Below are 17,791 nucleotides of genomic sequence, written 5' to 3'. Positions count from 1 at the left end.
AAGAAAGTTTATGAACAACATGTTAATAGAGAAGGAAGATTGTCACGCCACAGGACACATCCATCCCTTCAAAGTCAATTCAGCAAGAATAGTGCTGGTTTGTAGGTCTTGACTTTCTTTTTCTCTGTTTAATTTGAATTCCTGCTCCTGATTTTCATCCTTCCCTGAGCTTTATTCTCCAGCATCTCCTTTTAGGAGAGGCTCCCCCTCCCTCATTGCAAACCATCTTCTGTCGCAGTAGGATTAGGCAGAAAACTGAACATAAGCTTGCCAAAGATTTTGAGCCTCAAGCCTGTGACTCTCCCCATGTATTCCCTCTTGAGGGGGGCCTGCTAAGCAAGACCTTGGGCCAGAGCTGCTGCTCAGCTGGCAACACTGGTGGCTTGGCACAAGTCAGTCCCCATTTGCTTGTACAAGGTGTATAAAGAGCAGCTGGCCCCAGCCAGGGAACCATAAAACTGCTTTAGGGACACTTCTGCTTCTTCCTTGGCTTGGTTCTGTGCCAAGGCAGCTTCAGCTCCTTCTGTATCTATTGGGTTTTGTCTTCAGGATAATGGCATCTATAGTGAGCAAGGGTAGACTTGTTTGCTTGGTCCTTGATGTGCACTTCCTTTGCAGGCTGTACACAGAAAGGGCAACCTGCAGTTCAGCTGAGGAAAAAGGCTTTCCTACTTCTGCTGAGTGGAAAGAGCAGGAATACTGCTGCTGGTGCTGAAGCTGAAGCCCCAGTGTTTATCTTTTTAAGGGCCATGTATCACTCAAACATACAAAAGTTAGGCCACTTGAGCTGATTAATGTGCCTGCTGAGTACCCACTAGAGACTGAAGATCTTTCTTGGAAAGCTCAGCTGGAAGGTGTCAGCTTAGAAAAACACCCTTGGGAAACCTGCTGCCAAGAGGAGAAGTTAAACATTCCTGAGCAGCCAGGTCTTGAGGAGGTTATTCCTCTCGCCTTCCCTGAGGTTTCTCTGGGATCACCCCCAGTGTCTTAGACCCCATCAAGGTGGCCACAGTTGAGGTTCCTGAGGTGAAACTTCACCCTTACTCCTCTCACTTTCATCCTAAATACTTTGCTTTGGCTGTTTCACATATGCCATCCTCTTCTTAGGTTTTGGGTTCCTCTCTTCACCCTCCTTACAATTCTGTTCTCTCTTTTTAAAACCAACATACATCAAAGAGGAATGAATGTGTGGCCATGACCTTTTAGCCTGTGGTTTAAAGCATGGCCAGCAGAGGAGTGCCAAGGGTGATCGATTCTGGTGCTCACTGATCACTAAGGCATCACAGCACTTTGGATAACCAGTAACCTGATCACTGTTTTGTGTAGATAGAATAAAATTGGTACTGTAGAAAGCCTCTAACAGTCACCTGCAGCTCTTTGAAACGCCCTAAAGTTCAATTAATCATCTCCTGGCTCTGTTCTGCCAGCGTGGCTCCCTTTGAGCAGCAGTTGTCTCAAACACCCGACTGATGTTGCACAGGTGGAAATGAAACAAGGAGCACCAGCAGAGACATGGGTGGTTTTTAACTCCATTTTGTGCTCATCATAGTGCTCTTTCTTGGATGAATGGATAGAGAGAATGATTATTGAAGTCAGCCCTTATTTGCATGGTCACTCAGTATTTTCTGCATGGAATATCTGCCCCAGTACATGGGTTACCAAGGACTACAAGCTTGTGTGTGATACAGGTTAGGCCAGCCCTAAAAACTGCAGTTGTATCTCATTTATTCAGAAATAGCACAGGTCCAGCTTAAGGGATCTTAATTCACCCAGTGCTGGGCAGACTGCTGCTGTTCAGGATGTGTTTGCAGATAGTAATCTAAATAAGATCAAATGGGATTTTGCAGCAACTTTTATATTAAAGGCTTTGCAATAGAAAAGCTCTAAAATAATTTACTGTTTGAGCCCAGAGTGGGGTATTTTAGTAAAGCAGGTTGAGAAAGATGTTGAAGGGAAAGTAAATCTTTAATTTGTAGTCGGGAAATGCAGAAGTTGGAAGAACTGACTCGTTGTATTCCCACTCCTTGGGTAAAAGCTCTGGATGCAGCAGTTTTGTCAGCTCTGAGCTGTGACCCTGTATCCAAGGCAACTGTTTCTGGATGTTGGGAGGTAAGGAGCTAGAGAATAAATGAGAGGCAGTTGTGGAACATACAGGTGTGATTCTCAGGGGAAATAATGATGAAATGCTAACAGGAGTGAAAGGGTGGAAGGAAGAACCAGAACCCAAACATGGGATTCAGAGTAGGATGTTTGGTTCCTATATACATGTATAGTGTGGTTTATGTGTCAGTCAAGACCAGCCAGGACTATTGGAGCAAGTGTGAAAGAGACAGGAAGCAGGAAAACATGAGAATTGGTATCTCTTTGTTTCTCTGTGTTCTGTAACCCCCATCTCTTAGCCTTTATGTTACAAGAACTTCTTTCCCTCTGGAAGCAGCATTATGGTTATAGTTGTTTCTGTTGTCTCTGAGGAACCACTTATTTAAAAAGTTACTCTCAGCCATTTTAGTTTCTTTTGATTTTCTTAAATATAACTACATGGTGGTTATATAGTGGTATAGAGGTGATGTGCTCTGATGATCTAAGTGCTCTTTCACTCTGGGATTTCAAATGACTGCTCCAGTGTGCTGACCTGCTGTGTGAGTGAAGTCCTGTGGCTTATGAGAGGAACCAGGGTGGCTGAAAGAGGCAGGGACTCATTCTGCCCTTTCTTGTGCTGTTTTCTGTGACTTCCTTGTGTTCAGTTTTTGAAGTGACCAAAACTTTATCGCATCTCTGAGTAAAAGCGTCTTTTACTGCAAAACTGTCATCCCCTTTAATCTCAAAATGTAGTAAGACAAGGTAATTGCCAAAGTAATTTGACTGAGAGAAGAGCTCACAAGTACTAAAGCTGCTATTCCTCTCTGTCTTCTGGCATCAACCACCTCTTACTCATAAGAAAGTGGGTAAAAGAAAAGAAAGCAAGAGCAACAGGAAGCATATGTCACAAGTTTGTCCATCTGTTCTACCTCTTGAATCCATCCCCAGCTTAAGTAATTTAAAGCTCCAGATGAGCAGGATTGTAACCACAAACCTGTTATGCAAGTCAGGATGAGGGTCTCATTAAATGCCAGCACTTAACCATGAGAGGCTGCTGAAGAGAGTTTTTATCAGCTCATCTCTGCTAATTCTCCTTGGGAAGGAGAAATACCAACCAGCTGAAATGAATGCTGCCACAGAGCTTGTGTCTGAGCTGGTGGGGCAGAATTGGCAGGGAGGAGGTTCAATACTGCATCTGAGCCACACAAAGTCCACCCCAAGGCACCTGTGGGATGTGTCTCAGGGCCATGGAAAGCACAAAGCCCTGTGGTGCTTTTTCCCTGCACCGTGTTGGAAGCATAGGCAGTTCTGGATGAGTTTGCTTCACCCAGGCATCAGGAGTTCTTAGCCTTGGGCAGGGGCTGAGCTCAGGGATGAGGTTCAGAACATACCAGGAGCAACTCCTCGTGCTGGGGGTGACACCAAGGGACAAACACAGCAGGCAGAGGAAGGTCCTGCATGGAGAGAGAGCCCATGGCTGCTTCCCTCAGCCAGCTGCTGACCTAAGGGATGTGTTTTAGTGGTGGCTTGGCAGTGCTGGGGTAGCAGTTGGACTCAATGGTCTTAAAGGTCTTTTCCAACCTAAATGGTTCACTGTTTGCCTAGCCTTATTTTTTGCCTGTTTTATGTATCTCTTAGCATTCTCATTGCTGTGATGGGCCCTTTCACCTCCTTGCCTAGCTACATACTGAATTTTGGAAGCATTTTGCTTCAGAAAATCTTGATGAAACAAACAGCATCAAAAATATAAAACTTCATCACCTCTCTTGAACGATCACCAGAAAATAGTAAGAGGCTTCAGCACATTTACAGCTTGATCCAAACTGTTGCTATCTCATTTTTTTTTCCTAATTAATAAATGTGTCTAGCCATATGTGTGACAATAAACCCATTTATTTTGATGGTGATGTTCACATGCTTGCTGTGAAGCACATGTTTAAGAGCTTTGCTGACAAGGCACAGGCAAACAGATGCCTTCTCCAACACGAGTTGGCTGTGTATCCCTAGCTGGCAACCACAACAGGCTCCCCAGCTCCTTTTGAGGACCAGGCACTTTTGGATATGCATCATCAAAATGAGAGGACTCCTGCTAGCAGCCAGCCCAACCCAGAGAACAGCTCCATCCCACAGAGAAGAAGGAACTGAGAACTTTCCAGAGCCTGTGGCAGGCTTTGTGAGGTCTGCTCAAAGGTGGTGTCGCTAACACTGCAAAATGGAGAGAAGAGAGAAGACAGTGGGTCCAGAAAGCAAAATGTAATTACCTCTTTGGTAATATTTTCTGGTAATACTGGGCAAGTTTTTCACTGACTTTTACACAAAATACTCTTTTTACAGTGATACTTTTGATCATAAAGTCAAAGAATGGTTTGGGTTGGAAGGGACCTGAAAGGTTATCTGTTCACATGGCCAGGGACACCTTTCACTAGACCAGGTTACTCAGATTGTGAAGTATGGGCTGACTTGCTGGCACGCAGCTGTTTCTGAGCCTGCCAAATCTGTTGTGAGAGTAGGACCACGTCTTCCCTCATTTATCTTCATGTCACTGGAAAGATACACCTGAGTTTACTTGTCATGAGCATTTACATTCCTCTGTCAACCAGTGGGAAATTCTCTATCAACACAGTAGGAAGGGAACACAGATAAACTAGCCAGAAAAGTTCAGCCATTGCAAAAATAGATCAAGAGATTTCAAGCAGCAATCTCAACTCATTGTATATAGGCAATATTATCTTGTTGCTGTTTATACAGGTATGTTATGGTAATAAACTGGATTTAATTATTTCAGTATGCTCCGTAATGATTTCATTGTGCTCTATGCTTTTCCTTCACAAACTTCTGTTTATATAGTCTGGCGTTGATATTTACCTCCTTGAATATGTTACTTGCTGGGTATTTTGGTTGAACAATACAGCAATGAAATCTGGGAATGTGGATTTTTCACAAAACTTTAATTTAGATTAGATGTGGTTATTTATTCATGGGACACAAGCAGTCACCTCAGTCCTGTCAATGTTTTTTGCCTGAGCCACCAAGTGTTTTTACAGGGAAGAATAGCAGAAAAAAGGCAATACCTGCAGAACTGAGTTTCAGAAGACTCTTCTTGAGATAGGATGTGAAATGTAGGTAATCTTTTTCACAAGATAACTGGTATCAGCAAATGACATGGAGTAAACTTACTGTATTTATTTGCATGCATATTTAAGTTCACTTTCGCTGTTATTTAACCATCTGTTAGCTACAAGGCATTACTGCTTACTTATAAATCTTTGTGTATGAGTAATGTTATAATAAGTAATATTATAATAAGTAATTCATGCGAAGAGGAGTCACATTAATATTGTTGCTGGATCTTCCCAGAGTTTGTATACTCTGATTTTTCTGTTCAACTGTGCAGCAGTGTTTTTCCCTGCTGTAATTATCCATCTGCAAGTTCCCAGTGCCCCCAGGCAGCTCTGTGGCGTGATGGCTTTTCCTTCCCTATGTGATGATACCAGGTGAGCTAGAGTCACAGCTGGGATTTGGAAAAGACTTAAAAGTGCTGTTATTTTTAAAATAGAATTCAATATTTGGGAGGTGGTTTGGTTTTTTTTTTTCCTGTTATACAACCTGAAAACTTCCATCTTCTCAGTGGGAATGGTATAATCAGACCCCTGTAACAAAAATGTTACACTGGGTTGCAGCTTGTGAACAGAGAACTTAAATTTTCCATCAGGTTGTGATGGCTGACACATGTGGGAGCGGGGAAATGGCCTCTTCACTCATCCCACCTTGAAAAGGTTTGGGTTCAGTGAGCCTTCCACCTGCATTTCGAGTGGTGTTGCTCTGTTAATACAGATAATAATCCTTTCATCTTGCAAGGATCTTTTTGCTCGCTTTTGAATTTTAGTCATCTCGTTGAACTTTTGGTGCCTTCTTCCTTCTTTACCAAACTCAATTTCATGTTGGCCTAAGCTGACTTAGAGCTAGCACTCCTTTTGTCCAGTGAGATGGGAGCCTTGTTAAGGTACATATATCATGAGTTTATCATGAAAGCATGTGTTATTAATGTTGCCTGTTTATCTCCACACCATAGGTTTTGGAATGACCACACCAGCAACCGTGGCTGGAAAAGTGTTCCTCATCGTTTATGGCCTTTTTGGCTGTGCCGGGACCATCCTCTTCTTCAACCTCTTCCTGGAGCGCATCATCTCGCTGCTGGCATTCATCATGAAGGCATGCTACGAGAGGCAGCTGCGAAGGAGCGGTCTCCTACCTCCCAACTTCCGAAAGGGGCCAGCCGTGTCCGGGGTGGGCAGCCTCGTGGGCTGGAAGCCGTCCGTTTACCACGTCATGCTGATCCTGGGAATCTTTGCTGTCGCCCTTTCCTGCTGCGCCTCGGCCATGTACACAGCAGTGGAAGGGTGGAACTACGTTGACTCCTTGTATTACTGCTTTGTCACCTTCAGCACCATCGGATTTGGAGATTTGGTAAGCAACCAAAACGCTGTGTACCAGCATCAGGGATTATACAGATTCGGGAACTTCATGTTTATATTAATGGGAGTATGTTGCATATACTCCCTTTTTAATGTCATCTCCATCGTAATCAAACAAATTTTGAACTGGGTGTTGAAAAAATTTGAATGCAGATGTTGCCCAAAGTGCCATAAATCCAGTACCCGCCTCAGCCGCCGCAACGCCATCACGCCAGGGGCCCGCCTGCGCCGGCACAACGTGGCCAGGGACGCTGACGGGCAGTACGACAGTGACACCGAGGGCAGGAGGCTCTCTGGGGAGATGATCTCCATGAGGGAGCTCACGGCCTCCAGCAAGGTCTCCCTGGCCATCCTGCAGAAGCAGCTGTCCGAGACGGCCAACGGGTACCCGAGGAATGTGTGCATCAACACGAGACAGAATGGGTTCTCGGCGGGGGTGGGGGCTCTGGCCATCATGAACAACCGCTTGGCAGAAACCAGTGATTCTAGGTAGAGTTTTTGGAATTCCGTTTGTTTCTTAAACGAAAATGAAATGGTGGTTAGGGTGGAGTTGCCACTGCAAGCTACTGGAAGGATTTACATTTCAGAGACAGCCTTGGTATTCATTGGGCGTTCAGCATTTTACTTTTGGGGGTTTTATAAGTTTTCTCTAATATGCAGTGAGATCTTTACCATTATGTTACAGTTTTCCCCTAAGGGGGTTTTTAATGAGACTTGGATGTCTTTGATGCAGAATCTGGTGCAATTACAGAAGGATGGTGTGCATGGCTAGGATGGTGTCAAAACCAACATGTTCTTCTTCAGAACAGCACCTGAACCCAAACTCTGGGTTAAAAGGCATAAAGCGGGCAAGTTGCACTCCAGATTCAAGCATGGGGTTGGTAAGTTTTGGCTAACCAGTATCTCCTAGTTTGCTGAAGTCTGGATCTGGCCCTGAGCCTTGTACTCAGTGCTCTTCAGCAATTCCTCGTAGCAGGCCTGTGTATGTCATACACGTAGGTGACTATTGTCACACCAGCTTTAGGGTGGCTGTGCTTCACCTCAATAATCTCACTGACTTCAGTGGCAGAGATGGAATGGGCTGAACTCCCCTCCTACAAATGATGGGGTTTAGCCAGGCTTGTCTGAAAGACCACCTGCCACCTAACTCTTAAAAGCCAGGGGATTATCAAGGACCGTGTTAAAGTGTGCAGAACTGTTCCTACCTGCTGAATAACAGAAAACAGGCAGTTGTCATCTTCAGAACTGACTTTGTTTAATGCCAGAAAAGCCAGTATGCACCTCTGGTGTCAAACATTTGCATCACCTCAAAAATGCTTACTTCCTTACTTTCTCATTTGAATAAGTCACCAAAATGAATGTAGGTTCTCTGCTGTCCTAAATTTGCATCTTCTGCAGTGTTGTTGCAGACATTCATGCAAATCATCTCCTTGCAGTTCTCTGAGGGCCCCAACCCTGTACTTGTTTCCCAGAACTCTGGCTGTGCAGGTTGTACAGAAGAAGGGCATTGCTTTGGAGTTCCCCCCGAAGCTGGCTTCCCCCAAAATGTTGATACCAAGTCATAAATTGGCCTTTGGCTGTTGCTGCTGCCATCTTAAGCCATATTAAACCTGCGCTAGCCCAAACCTCTGAAGAGCCAAAAGCAAACCTGATCTAGAGTAGTTTAGCATGACAAGTGAGTGCAGAGGATTTGCTGCGAACCTCTTTCAAAAATGCATGCACAGCTCTGGATCATTTCTCTAAATTCTCTCTACTACACTGTGAAGATAATAAAAAGGCTTCTGCTGATTCAAAGCAAGAAATAAAACTTAAGCTTATATTCTGAGAAGCCTTCCCCTGGAAACTTACTGGAAAATTGTAGGCAAGACCATGAGTAGTAGGCTGGTCACTGAATAAATTGAACAAGCTGATGAACAAAAACTAGGAATATTAGAAATGTTTGAAAATATTTCCATGAAGTTTTATATAGATATTTTACTCTATTTACTTTGTTTTGTTTGGAGTTTGGAGTAGCCATAATTTTTGCTTTCTTTTAAATTTGTAGCAGTGAAAAATATTTTGGAATTTACCCTTGGAAAACCAACTTGAAATCTGGGGTTTATGCACACCTGAGCCTGCCAGCTGAATTATGGCGGTGAATGTATCTTTTCTCCTGATGAAAATAAATCAGAGCTGCAGATAAACCATCACACATGGGTCTGTATCACACTGTAAATGTCTCAGCTTTTATCAAGATGTGTTTGGCCAGAAACAAGCAGTGACAATTGTAATGTGTTACCAGCTGGCACAGACTCACACTAAAGGTTCTGTGGTATGGTAGGGTCTGCACTCAAGAGGCTGGAGCTCTCTTGGTGGCAGAGAGACTCCTCAAGGTCCATCTGTCTGAGTGCCTTCCTGTCTGTGCACTCCTCCTCTTTGAGGAAGCAGGAAGAGGTGCTTGGTGCTCCTTTTGAAGGCCACTGAAGATTAAATTTAGGCAGGATGTACAGGGACAGGTCATGGTCTGGAAACAGCTCTGACTGCTGGAAGACCCAGTTCAGGCTGATGCCTTCCAGAGATGCAAGGGAAAAGCACAGGCAGGGAAACAAAAGAATGAAAATTTGTTATTTCCCCTTGGGATTACCCCCACGGGTAAATCTCTTACTGTGGTGATTTATGTGTTTGTTTTTTAAAAGTGTGAATGGGACCCTGCTCTTTTTTTGCAGCCCAACCTCTCTTAGGGTCGTATCTTGGTGCATTTTTCATCATGGGCACTATTGCTCATTAGAACTATTACATAAATCAGGGCAGACAGGCTCTATCCCAAAGGACTTAGGAATTTGAACTGATAGGGCCTCAAGCCACAACAGAATTACCTGTTTATTATTTTGCTCATAAAAGCATGCTCAAATGTATCAACATTCTGTGAGCTCAAAAACTCCTATTTTTATGGTAACAAATTTGCAAATTAGGGGGATTTTTCAGTGAGTTGTTTCAAAGGATAAATATTATAACCATGATTAAAATCCTTTTTAAAGTGTAAATTTGTGAATTGTTTTCAAACTACTTATTCCAGGCTGACAAATACAGTGAAGTAATATGAAATTGTACCTACCGCCTCTGTACTTTTTCTGAGTCCAGGCAAAGGCAGACACACAGTCTGCTGTAACACGATTTAATGTTTCCAAGTCCTCCTGGTGCCGTCAGTCACAAGGGTGCCTTTGCAGGACCCTTTGCAGTTCCTATTAACTCCAGAGGAAGCTGGACCAGCTCCTAGAGCTGGGCATCTCAAGGAATTTGGGCATCAGGTTGCTGCTCTGTTCACTTAGATCTAATGTTTACTTACACCCAAGGTCCTTGATAATCTCCATTCTGCTTCTCTCTAGCCTTGGAGGAAGTGCATGCCCAGTTATTTACAGTGGCCCTGTTGCTTGCAGGTCTCATATCCCCAGATGCTGACATAAGTCAACCACAGGGACCACCAGGTTGTATCCAGGTCCTGTGAAAATCCCCAAACCCATCTGGCTCAGCAAAGCTCAGTTTATAGGAGGGTCAGCGCACAAGTACTGACCTGGGTCTCACTGGGAAGCATCTGCTGAAGGGTGGCCTTACAGTTCCCTCATATTCAGTAGCAGAAGCATTTTTCAAGGATGCATGGAAACCAAGCTCCAAATCTCTGCTCTTCAGCCTGCCAGCCCTACCTGGGCACCCATCACCCCTGTGCATGAGAACATGAGCCAAGAGGACACAGGAGGTTTGAGATCCGTCTTTGCTAGTCAACTGTGCTCTTCCTTTAGCCTTTTTTTTTAATGACAACTCCTCTTTGAACTTGCCAGGCTTGGGCACCTAACTTCTCTTTCATTGTGGATTCCCCAGGGCAGCCTGCTCCATTGGTGAATTACCCCCTAAACCTGCACCAGTTGCACCAAGTGCAATTCCTCCTGGTATTTCATTTTCACAGACAAAGCAGATACCAGCAATACCTGGATACAGACTGAAGCACAAGAAATCAGAAGGAAACAAGAGAACAGAGTGGGAAAGTGAAAGCACACTGCACTAGATTGCACTTTCTTTTCAGGTAACTTGGGAGCTGTATTTCATTCTTGAAATGTGTTGGGGTTTTTTTTCTTCAAATTTAATTATGGGTAAACTCGAAAGAGTGCAGTTGAATTAGATTTTAAAAGTTCATCTTCCCTGGTACATCCCCCTCTGCACCACGCTGTAGAACTGCAGTAGTAACTCTTCACTGACACAGACCAAGACATCCCAGCTGCCTGCTGAGCCCACAGGCAGCACAGGCCTGAGCTCAGATCCTGTCCCCCAGATTGGTCTTCTGCTGCCTGAGCCCAGGGAAGAGCACTCAGGAGCAGCAGAAGGCTGCAGGAATTAGGACTTCTCTGTGAGCTGGCCCTAGTGAGAGCAGCAATGGTGTGAGCTGCTTGGACAAAGGAGATCCCATGTTCTCCTGGCACCTGCACTAATACCTTGCAGATGAAATTAAAACTTAGGTGCCAATTGATGGGCAACAATGGCCAAATTCAAGTGACCTCTTAACCCCAGAGGTCAGCACAGAGCAGCCACAAGGAATGATTTCTTGTGAAACCTGTAGCATTTGGCAAGTCACTCCATTGACCTCTTGGGGTCTGTCTTCCCTGTGTGTGTCTTGGACAAAGTTTGGAGTCACACCAAGATGTCATCTGGTCTCACTGGTTTCTTCCCATCTGCAAACACTGTTCTCATTTTGAAAAAATTCAAGTGGCCCTTCATTTCCTTGCAGTGCAGAGGATGTCCTCCAGACCATGTAGATGTTCAGAGCAATCCCAGCCACAGAGGGCAGTGTCTGGGGGACAGGGCTGTGCTTTGCCTCCCTGCAGAGGCAGCACAGCAATGCATCCAAAGGCTCCTGAGGCAATTCAGCTCTGATTGCAGCCAGAATTACTGGTGGAGGACAGGAATCCCACTTGAGCTCTCTGGGAGTGCCCTGTGCCATGCTCTGTTACCCAGAAATGCCCCTGTTGGTGTAGTGCTGCTGTCCCAGCACAGCTTCAGCCCTGGCCCTCAGTATTTTCTCCTTCCCAACTTTCTGTGGGTGAAAATTTGAGTATACTGAGCCATTTACCCATATTTCAGTCATGTCTTGCTGCTGAAAGACTTTAGCAGCAGTGGAGGTCATATAGCAAGGCATGTGGGCTCAGTAAAAACTTAATTGAGAGTGTGGGATGAATTTATGACTAGATGGAAATTAGCTGTAGCAATGAGACCATTCTCACATTTTAGTATTTTTCTAGCCTTTAACTTGAAAAATATTCAGTGGCAAATCGTTGCAGTGAATGTTCAGAGCTAATCTCAACAAAATCATACTTTGCTGATTGCTAGCCTAGCAAATCTGTGGGTATGGCTGCTGCTCTAATTGGATTACTAATGTGCCTTTGCAAACCAACACACGTCTGCAGTGTTACATTTAAATAATACAATAAATGCTGTGTTACATAATAAATTCAATTAGGAAAAATTACTACTTGACTCACACAGAATAAATAATGAAGGGTGCATTGCACATTGTACAACCAGTATGCAATTTATGATCTTTTTTGTTGTTGTTGTGAATATGTCCATATTTGAGCTCAAATTATGCTTTCATGAATGCTAGGAAAAGAGGAGCACTACATTGTGGAAAATAAAGAAAGTATGGACAATTCCACTGAGTTTTGACACAAAGGCTATTCATGTTAGCACATACACAGTAAGTGGTTCATTGTGCATTATAAATGCATTGTGTAGCAATGGCACTGAGGAAGAGAAACTACTTTAGTTTACATGGCCACAGTCTGAATGCAGCTATCAATAAACACACATACCTTTTTTCTTTCTCTCTTTGTCTGCTAAATGGGTAACATCCACCCTTTAATTAAATTATCTCTTTAAACCCTCAAAAAGAAAATGCAATTGCCCTACATTTTGCATAGGCAAAAAGAGGTCCAAGATCAAATCCAAACTTTCAACTCTAAGGATCCAGAGTGGTGTAGTTCAGCTTTGAAGTGGGGCTGCAGATATGCAGCCTTCAAATGTATTTTGTTTCATCCTTCCCTGGAAAAAAAAAGGGAGAAAATACAGATAGAGTTTATTGCAGGTTACCCAAAAAGTCTGGTGATTTAGCATGGGGGGGAAAAAATACAGCAGGATGAAAAGCATGGGGAAAGGGAGAAGCTTAGAGGTGCTCTGCAGCAAATGCAGCAGAAAACCAGAGAGTTGCTTTGCATTCCTCATGCGTTTATTCCTCGTCACACAAGGCTGTGACACTGCCACCCCCAAGGGGCTCCTGGGGCACTGTGGGCTCAGCCACCTCATCTGGAATGTGCAGAGAGGCTTTTTGTGAGAAATGCCTTTTCCTGGGGAAAAAGGGACCACACAAGTCAGTTGCCCAGCTTTTATTGGGAAAGCAGCCGTGCTGGTCCCTTGCAGTGATGATCAGTGTTTGATCAGTGTTTTGGATCTATCAGAGGCGCAGATCCCCTTGCCTCCAAATCCTCCTAGTCCCAGGGCTGTGTCACACCCTGGTGTGTCCCAGACAGCTCCCAAGCCCAGAGGATGTAGCTGGGTTTGACAGTGTGTGTAACATCCCAGCATCCTATCCTCAACATCCCAAGTGTTTTCAGGATCAGACCTTCAGCAGGTGATGCTTTTTCAAACCTAAGGAATACAAAGGAGTCTCCATATTCCTTTTTTTGCAGACTGTAAAAGTATTTTTTAAAGCCAGTGAGTCAATGCAAGATTAATGCTTTTATAATAACATGCATAAACAACATGAAAAAATTACTGCTATTTCTGACAATGAGCAAATCAAACACCAGGTATTCTCAATGGGTATAATTTCCTATTCCATGCAAGTAAAATTATGTCCAGGAAGTTTTTGCTTATAGTATCATCCATGGGCTGCACAGGCAGTGCAAGAATTTAGTTCCAGTTTTACTGTAAAACCTCAGTATCTGAAAGCACAACAGCTAAAAAATGGTTTGGGGATTGTCTGTGGGGGGGTTTTGTGTGTGTAAACATTGTTTATTTACAAAAATAAAAATGCTATAATTCTACATATACAATCCCATTTTTAGTTTTCACTAGAATTCTATTTTGCTGGATACTCTCAGCAAAAATATTCGTTCCAAATTTCCAGCCAATTTAAACCACTTGAGTTTCAAGATAACCTGTTGAAAAGTATTCCTATTTATTTTGTTTCTGTTTGAAAGGGCACAGCTTGGTAGATATCTTTAGCTGAGCTGGCTTTGCTATCTCCTACTACAAACCTCAAAATTTTACTTTTGGAGCTGATTCCCCTGGCTTTGGTATTTGCTTATTTCTGCATTGAATTCTAGAAGGAATGACCAGTTCTGTGCTGTTTTCTGGTTGGTATGATTTTCCTTTTTGCATTGATTGCAAATAGCTGAAATATGAACACCAGCAAATATTCCCAGGCCCACCAAAATTAGTCACTTTTCTGAATGTTTTTCTTTTTTAAATTGTTTTGTAAAATCTAGAATCTGATTGTAAATTACGTCATGGTTGGAATTAGCAAACTGAATATCTTTTTTTAACAGAATTGCTTGACATGAATTCTGTGCAGGATGCAAATGATTCAGTTTCATGTAAAAGGACTTGCATATTTCATTTGCCCATTCTATCTAATTTGTTTCAAATTCTTAAAGTCAGAAATATGTAAGTCCCATTTGGAAAAAGCCCTATGCTGAACATTTGCTCCTGTGAATAGAGCCTTCAGAGGGATTGAAATGGAGCCTGCCTGATTGCTGCAAACAGAATTGCATGTCTAAACCTTCAAAACCTGAACATTTGTACCTCTTTGGCCATTGCAAACCAAGGGCATGCTAATGTAATTGCAATTCAAGCAAGGAAACATAAATCACAGGGCTCGACTGGCTGCTAACCACTTTTATCAAAAAGGCCACACAGCTTCAGGGCTAAGGGTGATGGATGGGCTCTTGACACAAAACAATGTTAATTTGGAGGTTGGTTTGGTGGTTGGGAGGTGGCACTGGGGTGGTTAAAGCAGCTTGGCTGGGTGGATCCAGGCAGCTCCCTTTGCTGAGATGTTTGCCAGTGCTAAAAAAGTAAAAAAGATAATGGACGTAGCATTGAGCCTCTCTTGAGAGGCACAGCAAAGAGCTGCAGCCTGTGCTAGGCTGTTCCTTGTTCTGGCCACCTTGGAACCCTTGGTTGCTCCTGAAACTGGAGTGTTTGGGACACTCCAGTTTGCTCTTTTCGGTGCCTCTGCACTGGCAAAGCTGCAATCCTACTGTGATGCTTCTCTCCTCATAAAACAGATAGAGAGATTTGTTTTGACTTTCCATATGATGACAGCATATATAAATATTAAAAGATGAATCAATTACTGAGTCTGGCTATATTTGCTAAGAGATCTTTATCAGTGAAAACAAGAAGAATTGTCTTACCAGTACAGTGAATCAACAAAAGTAAGTGGTGTTCTGAACAGAAAGTAAGGTGCTAAAATATACAATTGGACCCTGAAGCTCAGGCATTTGTCACAAAATTATCATTCTTTTCCAATGCTCAATGCACCTGTGTCTTCTGGGAAAAAGCCTTGTTTTCTGCCTGCTCCACAGCATGCAAGGCTTATCTTTTCTTTATCTGTAAGAAAGCAAAATGTAATTGAGGACATGCCTTGCTCTGCACAGCGCTCAGGGGTGAGCTTGCCTCCATCCCTAAATTTAAGCATGCCTGTGGACCATGAATACTGGTCCAGCCCCCAGCAGAAAACGCACAGAATGTCCCTGCTTGGGGTGCCTGTGGTTTTTGGAGAGCAGCTGAAGGTCATGGCAGAGCACAGCTGCCTCCTCCAGCCCAGCCCCTGCCAGGGTGGGATCCATCCCACTGCCAGCCCCTGGGCTGTAGCCAGGGATTGTACTGCCAGGAGAGTGGTGCAAATCATCAGCAGTGTGCTCTTATCCCTGCCTTCCTAATGGGCTAAAAACAGTGGAAAACAGAGAGATCATTTTCTATTTTAATGATCAAAAGGGTGTTGCCCATTATTCACAGCCTACACACAAGATGTTATGATTTTCAATTTTCCTGCGCTGATCGTTCAGTCCATTTGGCAGCTGACCTTCAATTGGTCATGGTTTTTCAAAAAAAGGAGGAAAAAAACCCCAAACAGAAAACCCAAACACCCATTATCAGCATTTCAGACAAGCAAAATAATCGTGAATGTGCTGGTAAGGATCTCACATGCAAAAGCTTTGAGCAGAGCTGCCTCTGTTTGCAGCAGCTCGATGTTTGCATGGCAGGGGGAGAAGTTTGGGTTCAGGAGAGAACCAGATGGTTGGTTGGGGTGCTGGAAATTGCTCTACAGGCAGCTTCAGCACCAAAATGGCACTTTTGGAACAAATTTCTGCATCTGTTTCTACACTGTTAGGGACATTTCACATCCCTGCTGCTGAAATCAGAGGATGGCAGCAAATGTTACACGGGCAATTTACTGTCACATACTGTGCATATGGGTATTAGCCAGGGACATTTTCAACAACCAAGAGACATTTCAGCTGAGTGTTGGTCAGAAAAAAGGACATTTTGCCATCCAGAAAGAGCTGCAGCAGGTCCCAGTGCCTGACATCACCCAACATACTCCCAAAGAGCCGAACCACACAAAGATTACCTAAATAAACCAAAAGAGATGGGAGAGTCTAAGAAGCAAGTGTTCCTGTGGCTTGAATCTGGAGTAACTTGGTTGAATTGCAGGTAATAAATAACCTAATTAAATAGATGTAATGAGTTAAATGCCTGCTAGAATTCAAAAGGAGATGCATGTATTTTTCCATCACAATTTTGATTGTGTTTACCAAGAGGTGAAATGAAGAAACGTAAGTTCCTGTAAATTGTTGATTGGAAAACATAGATTTTTACTCTCTTTCAGATAATACTTCCTTGCAAAACCGGAATAAATTTCAATATTGAAATCTGTTTAAACAAGTGTCAGTATTAAAAATGCTTTAATCCTGGGTTGACAGGAACTTAGTCTCCAGCTCACACCATAATTATGAGTGCTCTTAATGAATCAGTCCCACTTCTGATGTCAGCTCAGGATTTTTCCACTGTAAGATCTTTGAATGAAGAGGACTAAAAGCCATAAACGAGCCAATCAAAGGCGGATCACGTTTCTGCTGGTTCATTATGTACAGTTTGCAAACAAAAATGGGTATTTTGGGCTTGGCACCCCTTCATTCACAGAAACATGGTTATGGATCCAGGAGGCAGAGACAGCTGAGGTGCAGCTGCTTTGCAGAGCAGTGCAGAGGCATTGGCAGAGGATGTGTAGAGCTGGTGGTTAAGGAGACAGAGGAAGAACCCACTGGTGGTGTCCAGGAAATGTTCCTGTGTGTTTTTAATGCCATGAAACATGATGGAGTGTGAATTCTCTACATCTGGGAGGATGTCAAATTCCAGGTGACATTTGGAATGTTGCAGCTAAGCTCCTGCAAAGACTTTTGAAATAAACAGGACAAAAAAAATGTTGCCTGGGATGTGCATGTGAGTGCTCTTGTGTTTTCTTCTGAGCATGGAGGGTGGGAGGCGAGGCAGAAGCACCTCCTGGGTGAGAGACCCCTTGGAAATGGAAACCTCAGAGCCATATGTGGAGACCCAGGTGCTGGGTAAATGGTTGAGCAGAGGCAGGAGGGATAACAACTGGTGGGATGTGCTGCTGATGTGCCCCATGGTCATCTGTTAAGTTCTGCAGCTGGGTGATCCTTTGCTCTGCAATAAAACAGAGAGCAGATGGAAACTGTTTGCTCTGTAAACAGCTACAAAGAACTCCCAATATATCCCCTCTCCACAACTCCCATTCTAATCAATAGAAGCCATCTGTCCAAGGTATTAAGATAAATCTTGGCAATTTTGATATTGACTGGAAAGGCACTTAAAAGATCAATCATAGTGCAGACAGAGAAATGTCATTGCCCCAAACATGGAGGCTTGCTAATCTTGCCAGGTAACATGGACCCAGAGAGCAAACCTTCCTGTTTATAAACCCAGGCAAAGCCCTCCCTACTGCTCTCCCCATGTCCTCAGCTAAATAACACAGGCCCCAGCAAGAGCTGGTGCTGGGCACAGGCTGGGGATGGCACCTGCTGCTGCTGCTGTGGCCAGCCAGACACAAAACCTGCCAGGGTTTGTGGCAGCCCCTGCCCATCAAAGCACACACAACTTATTTTACCAGCAGAAAGGATAAGGGT

General features: G+C 43.7%; 1 protein-coding gene across 1 annotated transcript in view; it reads left to right on the top strand.

The window, feature by feature from the left end:
• Nucleotides 1-17,143, top strand: part of KCNK12 (potassium two pore domain channel subfamily K member 12) — a 28,876-nt gene extending 11,733 nt beyond the window's left edge. Inside the window, exon 2 of the mRNA XM_064709351.1 lies at nucleotides 6,152-17,143. Within this exon, the coding sequence (XP_064565421.1) occupies nucleotides 6,152-7,047 (896 nt within the window). The 3' untranslated portion in view covers nucleotides 7,048-17,143. The remainder of the gene's footprint in view (nucleotides 1-6,151) is intronic.
• Nucleotides 17,144-17,791: the final 648 nt, after the last annotated feature.

The sequence above is a fragment of the Zonotrichia leucophrys genome, chromosome 3, assembly GCF_028769735.1.
Source record: "Zonotrichia leucophrys gambelii isolate GWCS_2022_RI chromosome 3, RI_Zleu_2.0, whole genome shotgun sequence".
In the NCBI taxonomy this organism is placed as follows: Eukaryota; Metazoa; Chordata; class Aves; order Passeriformes; family Passerellidae; genus Zonotrichia; species Zonotrichia leucophrys.
The sequence above is the reverse complement of the archived record's forward strand: the minus strand, read 5'-3'. Positions and strand labels throughout refer to the sequence as shown.